This window comes from Leptodactylus fuscus, chromosome 7 (genome assembly GCF_031893055.1).
Source record: "Leptodactylus fuscus isolate aLepFus1 chromosome 7, aLepFus1.hap2, whole genome shotgun sequence".
NCBI lineage: Eukaryota > Metazoa > Chordata > Amphibia > Anura > Leptodactylidae > Leptodactylus > Leptodactylus fuscus.
Genome location: NC_134271.1, coordinates 25781641 through 25797922, shown reverse-complemented (window position 1 = coordinate 25797922; position 16282 = coordinate 25781641). Strand labels below are relative to the sequence as shown.

At 43.5% G+C, this 16282-nt stretch overlaps 2 protein-coding genes across 3 annotated transcripts in view; one reads left to right on the top strand and one right to left on the bottom strand.

The window, feature by feature from the left end:
* Positions 1-4830, top strand: part of PPP2R5B (protein phosphatase 2 regulatory subunit B'beta) — a 51229-nt gene extending 46399 nt beyond the window's left edge. For both annotated transcript variants that reach the window (XM_075281443.1, XM_075281442.1), the window contains exons 12-14: positions 119-246; positions 568-669; positions 1688-4830. In XM_075281443.1, coding sequence (XP_075137544.1) covers positions 119-246; positions 568-669; positions 1688-1823 — 366 coding nt within the window. In that variant the 3' untranslated portion in view covers positions 1824-4830. The remainder of the gene's footprint in view (positions 1-118; positions 247-567; positions 670-1687) is intronic.
* A 6661-nt stretch (positions 4831-11491) lies between these two features.
* On the bottom strand, positions 11492-14168 carry GPHA2 (glycoprotein hormone subunit alpha 2). Its single transcript, XM_075281458.1, has 3 exons — positions 14046-14168; positions 13067-13251; positions 11492-11855 (listed from the first exon to the last, which is right to left on the bottom strand). Exons 1-3 carry the CDS (start codon positions 14140-14142, stop codon positions 11754-11756), a joined length of 384 nt encoding a protein of 127 aa, XP_075137559.1. The 5' UTR covers positions 14143-14168; the 3' UTR covers positions 11492-11753.
* Positions 14169-16282: the final 2114 nt, after the last annotated feature.

Sequence of the window (16282 nt, the reverse complement as noted above, 5' to 3'; positions counted from 1 at the left end):
TCTGTACGTGCCTGTCACATTACCATCCCTTGTTATTGTCCATTTGTCCCTCATCAATAACTTATCTCCTTCTCTTCCACATGATAATATTCTTACATCTCCTAATATTATCCGTCAGGTTGCTGAGCGGGCCCTTTATTTCTGGAACAATGAATATATCCTCAGTCTGATAGAGGAGAACTGTCACACCATCTTGCCTCTGATCTTCGGCACCCTCTACCAGGTCTCCAAAGAACATTGGAACCAGTGAGTGTTGGACCGCACGAAAGGAATCTAAAGTCACTTACAGACCTACACTGTAGATAGATAGATAGATAGATAGATAGATAGATAGATAGATAGATAGATAGATGTGGGTTTCTATAGGATCTGTATACTTGCATGTGCTTTGCCTAGACAGTAGGAGCCCTATTACATCTCAGTACATACACAAGGCTATGTATAAGGCCTTATATTAATACATGTATGAATAAAGCTGTAGATATACTGTATCCCTAGTATATAGAAAATAATACCATGACCAGTATTTGCAGTATCCTTATCTTTTGCTCTTACCGTTTCTTCTAGGACAATTGTCTCTTTGATTTACAATGTCCTGAAGACTTTCATGGAGATGAACGGGAAACTCTTTGATGAACTCACGGCATCTTATAAGCTGGATAGACAACAGTAAGATCCTTTTCTAGAAATGATACGGGCAGAAAAACATAGCAGATGGTCCCTATGCAAAAACAGTATAAGCCCCTGAATCTCCAGCACCTAGTCTACAGAATGCTGAGTGCTCGTGGTTGATGATAACATTGTGATCCTCGGCAGTGCGACCATTTACGTATTGGAGCGTAATCCATCAGTAAGCCATCCTAATGAGTGCTGCGGCCCCTTACATGTAAATCTAGAAGGCAGTAGGAAGTGCTGTGACCGTCTTTTATGGATAATGACACCACTTACTGAAAAGCTCCTTATAGAGTTACACAGACTACACATATCATATGTCTGCCCCCGGACAGCTACATCAGAAGATACGGCAGTGGTAACGCTAATGATAATCCGAAACGTAACATTAATGGTAGATTCAGAACAATTGACTAAATTGTGGATTATCTGCTACCTTCCATGGCTGCGGTCAGGCTGGAAACACACCCGTTCTCGGGATCAGTTGGGTTGTCAGCGGTCAGACATACCCCCCCACAAATCTATCCTATGGATAGAGGATAAATACTTCTCATGCCATATCCCTTTATATATACTTTAAGATGTCACTGTTAAGCCAATAGTACAAATAAATGTAAGCTATTGTACCAGAGAAAACACCTTTCTCCACTCTATTAGACTCTTCTCTCCCACCCCACCTTCATCCTCCGGCTGTACAAGCACTCTAAATCCTCTGCTAAATCCGTCTTGTTAAACGAGACAAAGTATTAAATTACAGCTGAATATAGAAGGCTATGGAAGGGAGGAGGAGTCAATAAGTTTCTATTTCACCACAAGTGCTTTTCTCCTTTCGGTACTGTCCAGTACTGCTGTATAACGTCCTCCATGCTGCAGCTGACTGGTGGAGAATTAGGGAGCTGTTTTCTTCACGTCCTCTCTATAGGAGACAGGATAGCAGCTAGTTTCCATCCACTCAGGACCACCGAGAGGTTTATTAAAGATATGGTAATTACTATAAACATGTTTTATCTTACAGAGAACTGAAGCGTGAAAAAGATCGTCAGGAACTCTGGAGAAAACTGGATGAACTTCGTCTTAAAAAACTGAATGGCCTAGAAGAAGCGCAGATGAACCAGCTTAATTTACAGCACAGCCGAGGGAGTAAAAGTTAGGAGACCCCAACACCACTTTCCACTAAGACCTCTGCAGCCAATCCACACCCCTCCTCCCCATATTAGGCCCTCTTTTTGTTTCAACAATTCCTCACTTCTTCCCTATGAAGGGGAAAAGCAGCAGCTCCCGCTGTTACCACCGAACATGGCGCATGGTTAAGGACATTACCGGTCTCCTTTTCATGATATAGCTGGTGCATTTCCTATTCCTAGGGGGGAGACATTTTGGAGGCTTGTGTACAAATCACCAACCCATTTGGGGAAAAGCCATTGTCCATTTCTTGTTATGTCTTATCAGATGAAGTCATATGAAGAAGGTTCTCTGCACTGGTCTCTACCACATGAATGGCTCCTTGGAGAAGAACACAGGAACAATTTGTCTTTCTCTGTCCAGTGGAAGCAGGGGCTTCTGGGAAGTTCCCTGGACCTATCACTCTTTGTCAAAGTAAAGGCTTCCGGGCAAGCCTGTCACAGATCAACTTCAGTCATCTTCTGACCATGACAGTTGAGGCTTCTGGGAAAGCCTTCTTAATAGTCGACCATTGTCAATTTCTGTTTGTACAAAACAGAGGCTTCTGGAAAGGCCTTCGTCTCCTGTCTGTCACTTTCTGTTTGTGAAAGCAGAGACTTCTGGGAAAGTCTCTCCAACAATCACCTTTATTCCGTCAATAAGAGACAAGGCTTCTGGGAAGCCACTTCTGAACCACTACTATGACCATGACCACCTCTGTCCCCCCACCCACCCACACACACTGTAAAGAAGCATTCCAGAACAAAACAAATATCAATCTACTGTAACATCAGTCTCTGGACTTAACACCATGCTGGGTTCATGGATTCAAGGTAGCCCGTCCTGTCCCAACTACACCCAGTAGATGGCTTGCATCCTAGGAATGTACACGACCATGCCGTCGAGTGGAAGATGAATAGGAGGAATAATAGATTCTGAAAATGCATGAAAGTTTAATAACTTGTGATGGAAAGTTTTGCATAACAATTGGCATCGACGCGGACCCTTTCTTTAGATCCTAAGACTTTCGGAAAGATTTCACGCTGCGAAATAAAGCGATTGGGAGACAATGCATCCTAATGATACTGCCGCATTGTTCATGGCATAATACGGAGGGAAACCTATTTTCTAAGAAGAGCAAATGATTCGCGTTTATCTAGCTTTCCCTATGCAGATAACAAATGTGTCGTCAATCAGTCGTTCCCCCGATTGTAGCAAGATGAACACGCATTTCTTGGAAACTCTTTGGAACAGTCACGACGGATGAAATAAGCGGCTTCATCTTCAGCAGCAAAGGGCTCGATGGTTGTTACCCATCTCCAATTCCAATGTGTCTTCTTCCCATTGTCATCTGTGCAAGGGGTTCTGGGTTTCACAGCAGACAACTGTACAGTGCTGTGGTCAGCTGGACTGGCTGAACTGATGGTGAGGACCTTATTCTAAAAAGCCAGAAGACCACATACGGAAAGATTACGGCATTTTTTGGACAATCTTCGGCCTCGATCATTTTCAGTGAAGATCTGATATCAAGGCAAGCCGGTTACCCAGTAGCTACATTGTTAGATATCACTGCAATAAGATGTCCACTTGGTGTCTAAAATGTCCAGAGTTGAGCTTTCATGAGTAATCTAGCGGTTTATTTCCATGTACTTGGCAACACAGTGTCTTTAATGTCCCTACAGATGTAAGTGAAGTACTAAACTTTTCATGTTCTGGTTTAGATAAAGGGCAGATCATATATAATGCAACAGTTCAACTTTCCAAAGTTGTTGAGAGACTATCGAGGAGATGCAAGAAAGGAACAACATGTCTTTAGTAGGTCAGAAGACGTAGAAGAATCGATATGCAGAACTCGTCTCTACCCCTTGTTAAAATCACCAAATTTTATTCTAAGTTCAAGTGTGAACATCCCTAAGGCCTCATGTACATGACTGTAATTGTATCCACAATTGCGCATGCGCAGTTGACGATGATAGTACAGACACGTACATATTAACGGGCCCATACACAGTTTTTGTAGCTGTGTATCTGGACCGAATTGAAGAGCTGCAAAATATGGAGCAGGTCCTACACCGGTCTGTATTTGTGGCTGTCAATTCATTTTTATATATGGATCAGTGAAAACCATGGAAGACACATAGACACCAATCCATTTGTCATCCGTGCCATATGGACATGTGCATGTAACCTAAAAAGCATTTGTGCATTGTGAACCTTCTTCCAAAGGTTCATAGTAAAAAGGTTATTCCAGCCCCCAGGTAGAGTTTTATAATGATGATGGGACTATGGGATCCTACACTGATCAGTTGATGTGGCAACATCCTGGCGCAGGAGTCCACTGCATAGGATGGTACCAGAAGCAGCTCTATACAAGTAATAGGCACAAAGCTTCGACCCGTCCATTGCACAGCCATGACTACAGGATACTATTACTTAAACAAGAGCAGAGCTGCCTTTTGCCCCCCTCCTGGGCTGTAACTTCTGGGATGCGTACAGATGTCCTGATGGGTACAGAGACCCCACACCAGTCGAACACTGATGACCAACCCTGTGGATAGGTCCTCAGAATGAGATACCACTTGGGGTTGGAAATCACTGCTAACATGACTTAGGGCCCACACATGCACACGACCAAGGGTGCATCCGAGTTGGGAGCTAAATTTATTCGAGAATGCAGTCAGATGACATCCGAGTACATTATGTGATGCCTTCACGTCTATGGGGCTTCCAGATCCATTCTGATAACACAGAGCAGGGTAGGACCTGCTCTATAATCATTTGTGTATCAGAAATGAATGGATCAGGAAGCCTCCATAGACGTGAACGCATCACGGAAGGCACTCGGATACATACATGATCATGTGCATGTGGCCTAAGGCCATTGTACACAACCTTATTGTCAGTGTGTTGTCCATTATTTTAATGTATAGCACATTGACTCAACTAGCTCCATGTACACAACCAAGGGTCTGTGTGGAGGACATGAACACAGGTCAGGGCAGGGCCTATCCGACTTCATTCGTTCAAGTGTACGTGTCTGTAAAAAACACCATACGACACATGGATGTCATCTGCTCTGGTTTATATGACCCCTTTAGTCTTTTAGGGTTATTTTTGCTATCATTAAATCAGATAGAATAAAATTCGGTGGTTTTAATAAGGTTAGTTCAAGATATCAATTCTCCTACTGTCTTTAGGTAAAAGTTACGTCGTCAATATACCTCACCTCTAGAGGAAGGTATGATTGTATCAAATACGTCTCTTTCTAACCCTATTCATCCCATCAGTTGTGTATTTTAGCAGAGAGTACGACATGCAGATATGTCTTGCTTGCTACGTTATAGCAGACTTTTTTATTTTTTTAAGGATTTTGGGAAACAAGACTGACCTCAACTGTGAGGAGGAGTCAGACCATGATATTCCTTTATGACTGACCCCTCTAAATCACCCCACAAACAGCGTCCTAGACCTAGGATGTTCTCTTTGAGACCAAACGTGTCACCTCTCTGCCGTAAAGGAATATCCACTAGCCACCTGAAAATAAGAGCAGACCATAGAACGTCTCTGCCATTGTATTCAGTTGTGTGAGGGTAAGGGGGGGAAGCCTTGTTCCTCTTATTAACGGTCTAAAATAGCCTATCCGCAAAGAGTATATATAAATATAAATATATTGCGTGCAATGTTTTTTCATTTTTTTAATTTTATTTTTTTAAATAATTATTTATTGTATTATTTATTTCGTATTTAATATGGTCAGCGTTTGATCTGTTTAGTTCACGGAGGGAAGGGGAAAGGAGTGTGGGGGGGTGAGTATGATATTTAACCTGTTCACTGCTGAATTAAATGCTGGGTCTCAGAAATATGTCCTGTTTTTATGTCTACACTTGCGATAACGTATATTCATTCGCACACATAGTCATTAGCTTTAAGGAAAACTTAAAAAAGAAGAAAGAATGTCTTAGAGAAGTCGAGTTGAATATTCGTACTATTCCGCTGTCCATGACCGATTTACAGGATGCCTAGTACATAGTTAGTGCGGTCAGGTGCGTATTAGGGATTCTTTTTATCAAACATAATACTGGAAGATGTATTATTTTTTGGAAACAATATGTTTTGCATGACTCTTCTTGCTGAGTAAAATAAGGGTAACAATCATGTCTGAGTGATGCTTTGTAATGTTTTACTACCTGGAAATGTCAATGCACTTGTTAGATACATGTAGGTGGCGAACAGTGTGCACACCGGTAACAAAATGATGCGTTCAAAGAATCACTGTGTGTCCACCAAAGGTGTCGGTGTAGCCATAGTACTCGAGGCTCACGCTAGCGTTCACCTCTCCGACGCTCGGATCCGCATGGGGACCCAAAAGACAGACAGTCCATATTCTCAAAAAAGCCATTACCCATGGAGGCCATAACTGTAATGCAGTTCAACGGGTGTCCATCGCGTTTCCGGCACAGAGAAAAGTCCTCTATGCAGGACGTTTCTCTCCGCCAATTTCAGACAGAATCTGCGGCAGAGACTCCAAACTAGATGTGAACCTAATCTTATAGGGGTTGTCTGAGATTAGAAAAACATGGCTACTTATCTAAAGCCATGAAATAAATGGGCCTGAGGAAATTGTGATACTGTTTTTGGAAGAAATCATACTTTTTTTTTTGCTACATTTGCATCTGCATTAGTCGAAAAATCCCTACACGTACGACTTCTTATATGCGGTGAAAAACAGCGTATATGAATGTCTTAGTGGTCCATTAGCCTGTTGTGCTGCTCCTACAATGAACCAGAACAACAGACAGCCTAATGCAAATGTGAACCTAGTGTAAGGCAGCAGCACAAAACTAAAGAATAGAGATGAGCGAGTAGTATTTGATCGAATACTCGTACTAGATCGAGTACCACTCACTATTCGAATGGAAAAATTCGATGCAGAACCAGCGTTGATCGGCCGAATGCTATACAGTTGGCCAATCAACGCTGGTTCTTCTCCTACCTTTAGAAGTCTTCTCTGTGCAGCGTCCCCACGGCGTCTTCCGGCTCTGAATTCACTCTGCCAGGCATCGGACCTGGGCAGAGCCGACTGCTCATGCCTGCGCTACAAGAAAATGGCCCCTTTGACTGTAAGCGGCCATTTTCTTGTAGTGCGGGCATACGCAGTCGGCTCATCCCAGGCCCGATGCCTGGCAGAGTGAATTCAGAGCCAGAAGACCCTGCGGGGACGCTGCATGGAGAAGACTTCTCAGAGAATCCAGCCCGACCTTCACTCGTGGACCTGGTAAGTTCAATTTGATCGAATGTTGCCTACCCCTGAAACGAGCATTTTTCTCCCATAGAGTATGATAGGATTCGATATTTGATTCGAGTAGTTGAATATTGCGGGGCTACTCGAAACGAATATCGAGTATTTAACTACTCGCTCATCTCTACTAAAGAACACAGAAGTATACGAACAACAACTTGTCTTACAGAGTATCTGAGTTTTCATCATAAATATGTGCAGGGTCTTGCTAGCTAGTCTTTTCTACGGCTGTGTAAGACCTGGTTCACATCTGCGTTTGGTATTCCGTTCAAGGAGTCTGTTTGGAGATCCCCTGAACGGAATACCGAATGCAGATGTGAACCGGGCCTAAGCCTTTATTTGTGGTGCCCTGTCAGATTTTCTGCTGCTAATAGCTCCATTATTGGCTGCATTTCTCCCTGAAGCAGGGGGCGTATATAATAAGGAGCTGTCCGCGCCCCATCCATTACTATTACTGCTGGTTTACTGGTACTGTAAAATGGCTGACAAATAACAAATACCTGAGAAAAGACCAAATAAACATAATATAGGAAATGTAAGGACACTGGACTCCAAATACAGGTTATGATGCAGCTACAAAGATCCCTAACACAGAAACAAAGAAATCTGATCACAATTAGGAAAGCTGCTTACTGTCTATGACTAACTCTAGGTTCACACCTGAATTTGGGTTTTCATTCTTCAAGTCTGATTTTTTTGTTGCATTTTTTGAGCCAAAGCCAGGAGTGGATTGAGCAGAAGGGAGAAGTATAAGAACTTCCTATATGTTCCAAAAAAAAAAAAAAAAAACGCAGCAAAATCTGCAACAACAAAAAAAGCAGTGTTTCCGCAAGGTGTGGCCTCAGCCTTATATTGACCGAACGCTGTAGCCCCTGCATAAAATTGATGGGGGGTTTCTAGCACGTAAAAAGCAATACCCACTGGTCCTCTGCTTCTAGCTGTGTTACACATTTGCTATAAAATTTACACACAGTGCCATTTATATACCAGTACCTCAAGTATTTAGTATGGGGTGTATCCGGCATTTCACAAAATGTAGCTTTTGATAACTGTCACTTATTGCTCAGGTTGAGGCGGGGGGTCACATGGGGGGACTGCTGCAATGTGGATTTCACTGTCAGTGCTGTCTGCATAGTAAATACCTGGATATCAACCAAGTCTTGTCTTCCAGCCTATTTTTCTGGGAATACGCAAGTACGGCTCTGGCTATGGAGTGTCAGCCAGTATCTCCAGAACAACCAACCGATCTCAAACAGATAGGAGGGCTCCTGTTCCAGGGAGGGCTATGGGCCCCTGGATCCCGATACCCTGCAAAAGTGGTGCGTGCCAACTCTCAGATACTGGAAACCGAGAGCTCGAGAACTCATGTGCAGTGTGAACATTGGAGTGGAGTGAAATCCATGAACAGGCAGCCGGAATTTCACAGGACCTATGTGGGAAATCTTATGGGAGGATTCTCATCAAGTTCAGCAGCGACACCTGGTGGTAGAAGAAGAAAAAGCAGGTGACATTCAGCAGCATGGGAATCCTATATAATGAAAGGAATGAGGTGGAATGTCTTCACAAACCTTCTTGTCGTCTATAACATGAGCTGGACTGAGATGCAGAAACCTTTTCTGCTTCTTTAGGTAAAATACTTGCAATACAAGCAGTCAGAGGTGTCACTTGAAGTTCCTGGACTCCAATGCAAAATATGTAATAGGGCCAATTTCAGTTGTTTTGTTGCTCCAGAGGAGGCCCACTGAGGCTCACCCATGCAAACTTGGAGCAAGCCCAGAATGGTGACCCCATTTACCGTGTGCATCTATAATACTGTCATCTTTTCAATTGCTACCTCTGCACCCCTGACCAGTACCTCTAAACTTTCAAAGGACTGATAGAGGGATAGAGTGTATGCATAGTGTGCCACCAAGATCTACTCCGCCCATTACCCATTCATTCCTCTTTGTGCCCCTACACAGTGTAACGTCTTTATAGTCCCCCCATTATAATGTCCCCAGTAGAGACTGGTGTGTCTAGCTGGCGGCTGATACAGGTCACAAAACCCACCACTAACCCTGGGCTGGATGGCAGGAGCCAAAGGGACTGAGGGGCTACAACCCGAGGGGCAATGACACTGATCCCCTACAACCTGAGGGCAGTGAAGCTGATCCCCTACAACCTGAGGCCAGTGAAGCTGATCCCCTACAACCTGAGGGCAGTGAAGCTGATCCCCTACAACCCGAGGGCAGTGAAGCTGATCCCCTACAACCGCCACAGCTCTCCAGCCTCGAGACTTCATCTTCATTCACGTGGCTTGTCGAGATCAGCAAGGGGAGTAATTTTAAAGATGAAGGTGTTTTGTTGTATATGCCCCTGCCATACAGTATATGTCGTGTTTACGTGACCAACCTGATTGGCGATTGTGATAAAATTGCTCATACAAGATCATGTAGAATAAAAACACCAATTGGGGCCATTATCATTTAGAAGAATTTTTAAAGGGTCAATAAATTGTACATGCTAAACTGACAATCACTCTGAAATCTCTGCTGAGTTTAGCCTTGCCGGACCAATATGGACACAAGGAACCTATAATATGTAGTGTCCCTGCCTCCTCAAGGGGTTACTATTAGAGATGAGCGAACACTAAAATGTTCGAGGTTCGAAATTCGATTCGAACAGCCGCTCACTGTTCGAGTGTTCGAATGGGTTTCGAACCCCATTATAGTCTATGGGGAACATAAACTCGTTAAGGGGGAAACCCAAATTCGTGTCTGGAGGGTCCCCAAGTCCTCTATGACTCAGTTCACGCTAATAGAATGCATTGGCCAGCGCTGATTGGCCAATGCATTCTATTAGCCCGATGAAGTAGAGCTGAATGTGTGTGCTAAGCACACACATTCAGCTCTACTTCATCGGGCTAATAGAATGCATTGGCCAGCGCTGATTGGCCAGAGTACGGAACTCGACCAATCAGCGCTGGCTCTGCTGGAGGAGGCGGAGTCTAAGATCGCTCCACACCAGTCTCCATTCAGGTCCGACCTTAGACTCCGCCTCCTCCAGCAGAGCCAGCGCTGATTGGCCGAATTCCGTACTCTGGCCAATCAGCACTGGCTAATGCATTGTATTGGCGTGATGAAGCAGTGCTGAATGTGTGTGCTTAGCACACACATTCAGCTCTACTTCATCGGGCTAATAGAATGCATTGGCCAATCAGCGCTGGCCAATGCATTCTATTAGCTTGATGAAGCAGAGTGTGCACAAGGGTTCAAGCGCACCCTCGGCTCTGATGTAGCAGAGCCGAGGGTGCGCTTGAACCCTTGTGCACCCTCGGCTCTGCTACATCAGAGCCGAGGGTGCGCTTGAACCCTTGTGCACACTCTGCTTCATCAAGCTAATAGAATGCATTGGCCAGCGCTGATTGAAGCAGAGCTGAATCTGTGTGCTTAGCCAACTATTCCACCGGTGTAGTTGAGCTAAACACACACATTCAGCACTGCTTCATCACGCCAATAGAATGCATTGGCCAGCACTGATTGGCCAGAGTACGGAATTCGGCCAATCAGCGCTGGCCAATGCATCCCTATGGGAAAAAGTTTATCTCACAAAAATCACAATTACACACCCGATAGAGCCCCAAAAAGTTATTTTTAATAACATTCCCCCCTAAATAAAGGTTATCCCTAGCTATCCCTGCCTGTACAGCTATCCCTGTCTCATAGTCACAAAGTTCACATTCTCATATGACCCGGATTTGAAATCCACTATTCGTCTAAAATGGAGGTCACCTGATTTCGGCAGCCAATGACTTTTTCCAATTTTTTTCAATGCCCCCGGTGTCATAGTTCCTGTCCCACCTCCCCTGCGCTGTTATTGGTGCAAAAAAGGCGCCAGGGAAGGTGGGAGGGGAATTGAATTTTGGCGCACTTTACCACGCGGTGTTTGATTCGATTTGAACATGGCGAACACCCTGATATCCGATCGAACATGTGTTCGATAGAACACTGTTCGCTCATCTCTAGTTACTATCCCATACTGAAAACATCATCACAGTATAGGACTGTCATCCCGTGAGAGGGAGTCCAAGTCCCTGATGAGGGTTTGGTCCGGAAAATGAAACCAACACATTGTCCATATTTCACAGACTGAATACGCCTGGGTAAAGCTGACATGCGAGTTCTCATCAAAAAAAAAAAAAAAAAGACCAATAAATTAATGTATAGTTTTATTGTAAAAAAATTCAACAATTTTTTTTTAAATACTTAAATAAAATAACACAAAGCTGAATTTCACTAATTTATCAGAAATTTTATAAATAAAGTTATAAACTTAATATAAATAGATAAAAATAAAGACTAGTATACTTATAAAGCTGATGGTATTAGAAAATGGCCCCTATAATCTGGTCGCGGTGGGTTACAGCACCTGGTTTCTTTAGTACCATGTTTTATAAGAGTACCCATAGTGCATGAAGGGTGCAGACCTACAATGCTGCGGTATGAAGAGAAGTGACTTCTAGTGAATTAGATCCTGTACAATGTCTAGTATCCAGTGTATAAGTAACGCGAGCGCTGTCATCCTCTGTATGGATCAGGGTGAAATGAAGCCGCCATTACTATCCGAGTGTGCGTGTAGGGACCTAGTAACGGGATAAGCGACAAGAGGCGCACTGACATGACTCTGCCGATCCAATCTCTATTTCTTCCCATCGAGATGACCCACAAAATAGACGAACCTTTACCTGTAAACGGAAATTTAAATTTTAAAATAATCTATTTTTTATTCATTGAAAAAAAAAATAGAGTCGGGGGCAAATGCATGGCTATAATAACCCAGGGTGTTATATGAAATTAGAAATGGGTTTACAGCACTAACATGCCAATAGTTGCAGACAGGTTCTCTTAAAGGGATCCTATCATTAAAGCTCAATTTTTTCTGCCTACCACGTAGGAATAGCCTTAAGAAAGGCTATTCTTCTCCTACCTTTAGATGTCTTCTCCGCGTTGCCGTTTGGTATATAATCCGGTTTTTGTCAGTAGGCATCTTCTTCCGGCGCTGGCTTCAAACTTCTAGGCCTCGGGCAGCCGACTGTGCATGCCTGCCGGCCACAAGTACATAGTCACTTACAATACTGTGTAAGCGGCAATTTTCTTGTGGCTGGCAGGCATGTGCAGTTGGCTTTGCCCTAGGCCTGAGGCCTAGAAGTTTGAAGCCACTGCCAGAAGAAGACCCGTTCCTGAAAAAGATGGAAGCGGCACTGGAGAGTGCTCCTGCAGCATTGGCGACGCCCCCAGTGCTGTTTGAGTGCTGAAGACCACCCCCAGTGCTGCGAGAGAACTAATTTGCATACCGACGAAAACTGGATTATATACCAAACGGCGGCACAGAGAAGACATCTAGGTAGGAGACAAATAGCCTTTCTTCAGGCTATTCCTACGTGGTACCTAGAAAAAATTTAGTTTTAATTAATCCCTTTAAACACGGTACAGATGTAGCAGAGTTATCCCAGTTTTCTGTAGCAGGAAGAATTACCTTTTTTTTTTTTTCACTTGCTTATAGTGTCCTCTATAGTAAGGTATCCCACTGTGAAAAATTATCCAACTGCAGGTTAACTCTGCTATATCCATATTTGGGACCTTGTGCTCGTGTACACGGCATAGTAAATGGCAGCTAAGGCCCGGTTCACGTCTGCTTTTGGGTTTCCGTTCGGGGGTCCCCAAACCTAATCCGCCTATAAAAGCTGTTACCTAAGGAAACCCGCGGACCCCATAGACTATAATGAGGTCTGTGTGGTTTCCACTCAAAAAATGCAGAGAGAAAAGTGCTGCTTGTAGGTCTTTTCTCTCCACATATTTCATGCGGAGAGAGGAACGGAATGTCCCGAACGCAGATGTGACCCGGGCCTAAATCTGTATTTGCCCCTTCAGTCACCTTCCTCAGTTATCCCTTTACCTTCTGTACTTTGCTGATGGTGCAGCATTGTGATACAGATGTGATATTGTGCTTGTACCCGCTGGCCGCCAGCACCGAGTACTTGGATGGGAAGGCACTGGACTCGCAGTATCCCACGCAGGCATTGATGACTTGGGTCCCTCGGCAAGTCCCTTTGCGGTCACTTCTTATAGTGACATTAAATGCTGTGGTGTAAGAGATTAGACATGTAATTGTACCTGGGCTTTTTACCACGTACAGACTACTATGGACGAGGCACAACAGTAAAATACAGAAATCTTTTGATACTTTGTTATCACTCATCAGCTGAATGAAGGGCAAGACGGAAGGGGCTCCACTGTTCAGGCCAGAGCTGTGTTCCCTTTCATTGTATAGCACCACACTTCTTGTTGTGGCTGTTCCTGGTACTGCAATTCAGTGTGGGACAAAGCTGCAAAAGGCTGCAGTACCAGGCACGACCACTGCAGAGTGTATGAGGAGGATGTGGCACTCACTTAGCTGATCGGTGCAAGTGCCAGGGGTTGGTTCTATAGGAGGATATTTCAGTAATACGGTGCTGTACAAAGGCACCATACTGAGTATAACAGAATGCCTGTGTCTCCTTACCCTACTGTTCAGAAATAAGACAGGAAACTCATCAATCGGCTCTAAATGATTGATTGTAACATAACAATTAAAAAAATAAAATAAATTGCAATAAATGACATATACGTCTGTATAAGAAAAACGTCACACAAAAAATGTTTGCATGAACGCATGAAAACCATGCTTTACAAGAAAAAAAACACAAAATTGTGTGCGTATGAAGAAATTTTAAGGGTCCATTCACACAGAGTAAAGTGGCGCTGATCCTGCCACGATAACTAGCGGCAGAGTCAGCGCTGATAAAAAAAGACTCCCATTGAGTTCAATGGGTTCCGCACGGAAGACAGAATCCATTGAATGACCCCTTATTGTAAAATCTCTAGTGATCACTTACGATGGAGGTGACATCCCGGAGTGGTGGCTTCAAAGTTCTGCAGCTCCAAGCTCAAGACGGACAACATAAGGAGGGCTGAGGCCGAAGTAAGGGACATGGTGACAATATAAGTGGGGCCAATAAATACTGCAAGGAAGGATAAAGAAATGAGTGATAAGAAAAAAAATAACAATAAATAAATATTATTTTAGGGAGCGTTCACACTACCGTCGGTGTCCGACATGTAGTGTCCGCTCAAAATCTGTCACGGACACTAGGAGCGGACACTAGCTGTGTCTGTGACACCTGTCATTCACTTGAATGGGCATCGGGTGCGTTCTTTTGCACTCCGTGCCCGTCCTTTCCTGTCCGCAAGTGAAGATGTCCGACTTCTCAAGCGGACAGAAAAACCCGACATGTCAGGTTTTTCTGTCCGCTCGAGAAGTCGGACACCTTCACTTGCGGACAGGAAAGGACGGGCACGGAGTGCAAAAGAACGCACCCGATGCCCATTCAAGTGAATGACAGGTGTCACGGACACAGCTAGTGTCCGCTCCTAGTGTCCGTGACAGATTTTGAGCGGACACTAGGAGCGGACACTACATGTCGGACACCGACGGTAGTGTGAACGCCCCCTTATATTTAACAAAATGTTAGACAATTTCTTCCAATTTAAAAATATAAATTAATATTTTTAAAAATCTGTCCGGGACATGTGGTGGACATGCAGTTGGAGGACTTGGTTACAGATATCAGGAATATGTACGAGCTGCGCACCGGAGTGTCCATCACATCAGCAGATTTTAATATGATGAAAGGAAATAATAGGGCTGGAGACAGGATGGAGAATTTCTTTCAAGAAAATTCTGCAGCTTGTTCTACCACCTGAGTGCCTACATGTCCATAACCTGTGTGTACCTACGTGTCTATAACCTATGTGTGCCTTCGTGTCCATAACCCATGTGTGCCTACGAGTCCATAATCTATGTTTACCTACATATCCATAACCGATGTGTGCCTATGTGTCCATAACCTATGGTTGTCTAGGTGTCTATAACCTATGTATACCTATGTGTCCATAACCTGTGGTTGCCTACGTGTCCATAACCTACGTGTACCTACGTGCCCATAACCTATGTGTGCCTACATGTCCATAACATGTGTACTTATGTGTCCATAACCCAAGTGTGCCTATGTGCCCATAACCTATGAGTGGTCGCACGCACAGGGCTTTTTGCCATTTGATGCACCGGCCTCATTTGAAATTGTTTTCCTATGGACTACTCCGTAGATAAATAAAAAAAATAAATAAATAAAAAAGGCGGATTAAACATGTATATTCAACCATGTTTGAGGAGAAAAAAAAAATGACAAAACAAAAAATGTTCATAAAAAATGCGTTTTTTCACAGATCCCTCAATAGCCCCAAAATGCATAAGGGATCTGTAATAACAGAGAAACAACAATGTCGAATTCTCACAGCCATTTCGCACATCGCTCATCTGCAGAGAGTCTCGCCGGAGAGTAAGTGAAGCTCATATGGCAGCAAGCAGAGATCTCGAAAATCTTGAGAAAATCATTAATAAACTATATTGGAAACGAAACTCTTACACATGAAGAAATGGAATCCATCTTTCATTGTAGGTAGCAATATACAGTATGAAAAACCCATGTGAGTGCAAATAACGTCAGAGTACAAGGAGAAATCCAATTAAAATAAAATAAAAATATATAATAATAATAATAATAATAATAATAATAAATGAATGAATGAATATACACACACACACACACACACACACACGTAGGATGTCTTACCTGAATAATAGATAGCTATCAAGTGTTAAGGAAACTCTCTGAATCCCTGCAGTATATATACACCTATGTGTAGTGTAATTCGGCACACCCATCCACACCTCCATCCTTCTCCTGTCCTTCCCTCAGGGGTTCTCCATACGGAATCTCATTCATCACCATTGTACTGGAAAATCTGGCATGTTGTTGAATGCCCAATGTATAGTAGGTAGCTATAAAGATATACGTGATGTGTGGGACACGTCAGTATTATTCATGCGCACACGTATGGGAATGGTCTATTATGACTAATAATTTCGTATATTGGCCCAGTCTAAAGATTTAGTGAAATATGGAAAGGGTTAATCCCCTTCCCACATAACGTCATATAGGTACGTCATCTTTGGAAGGTATTTCCTGCATGTCAGCGTACATGTATGCCAAGGATCACGTGTAATAAAATG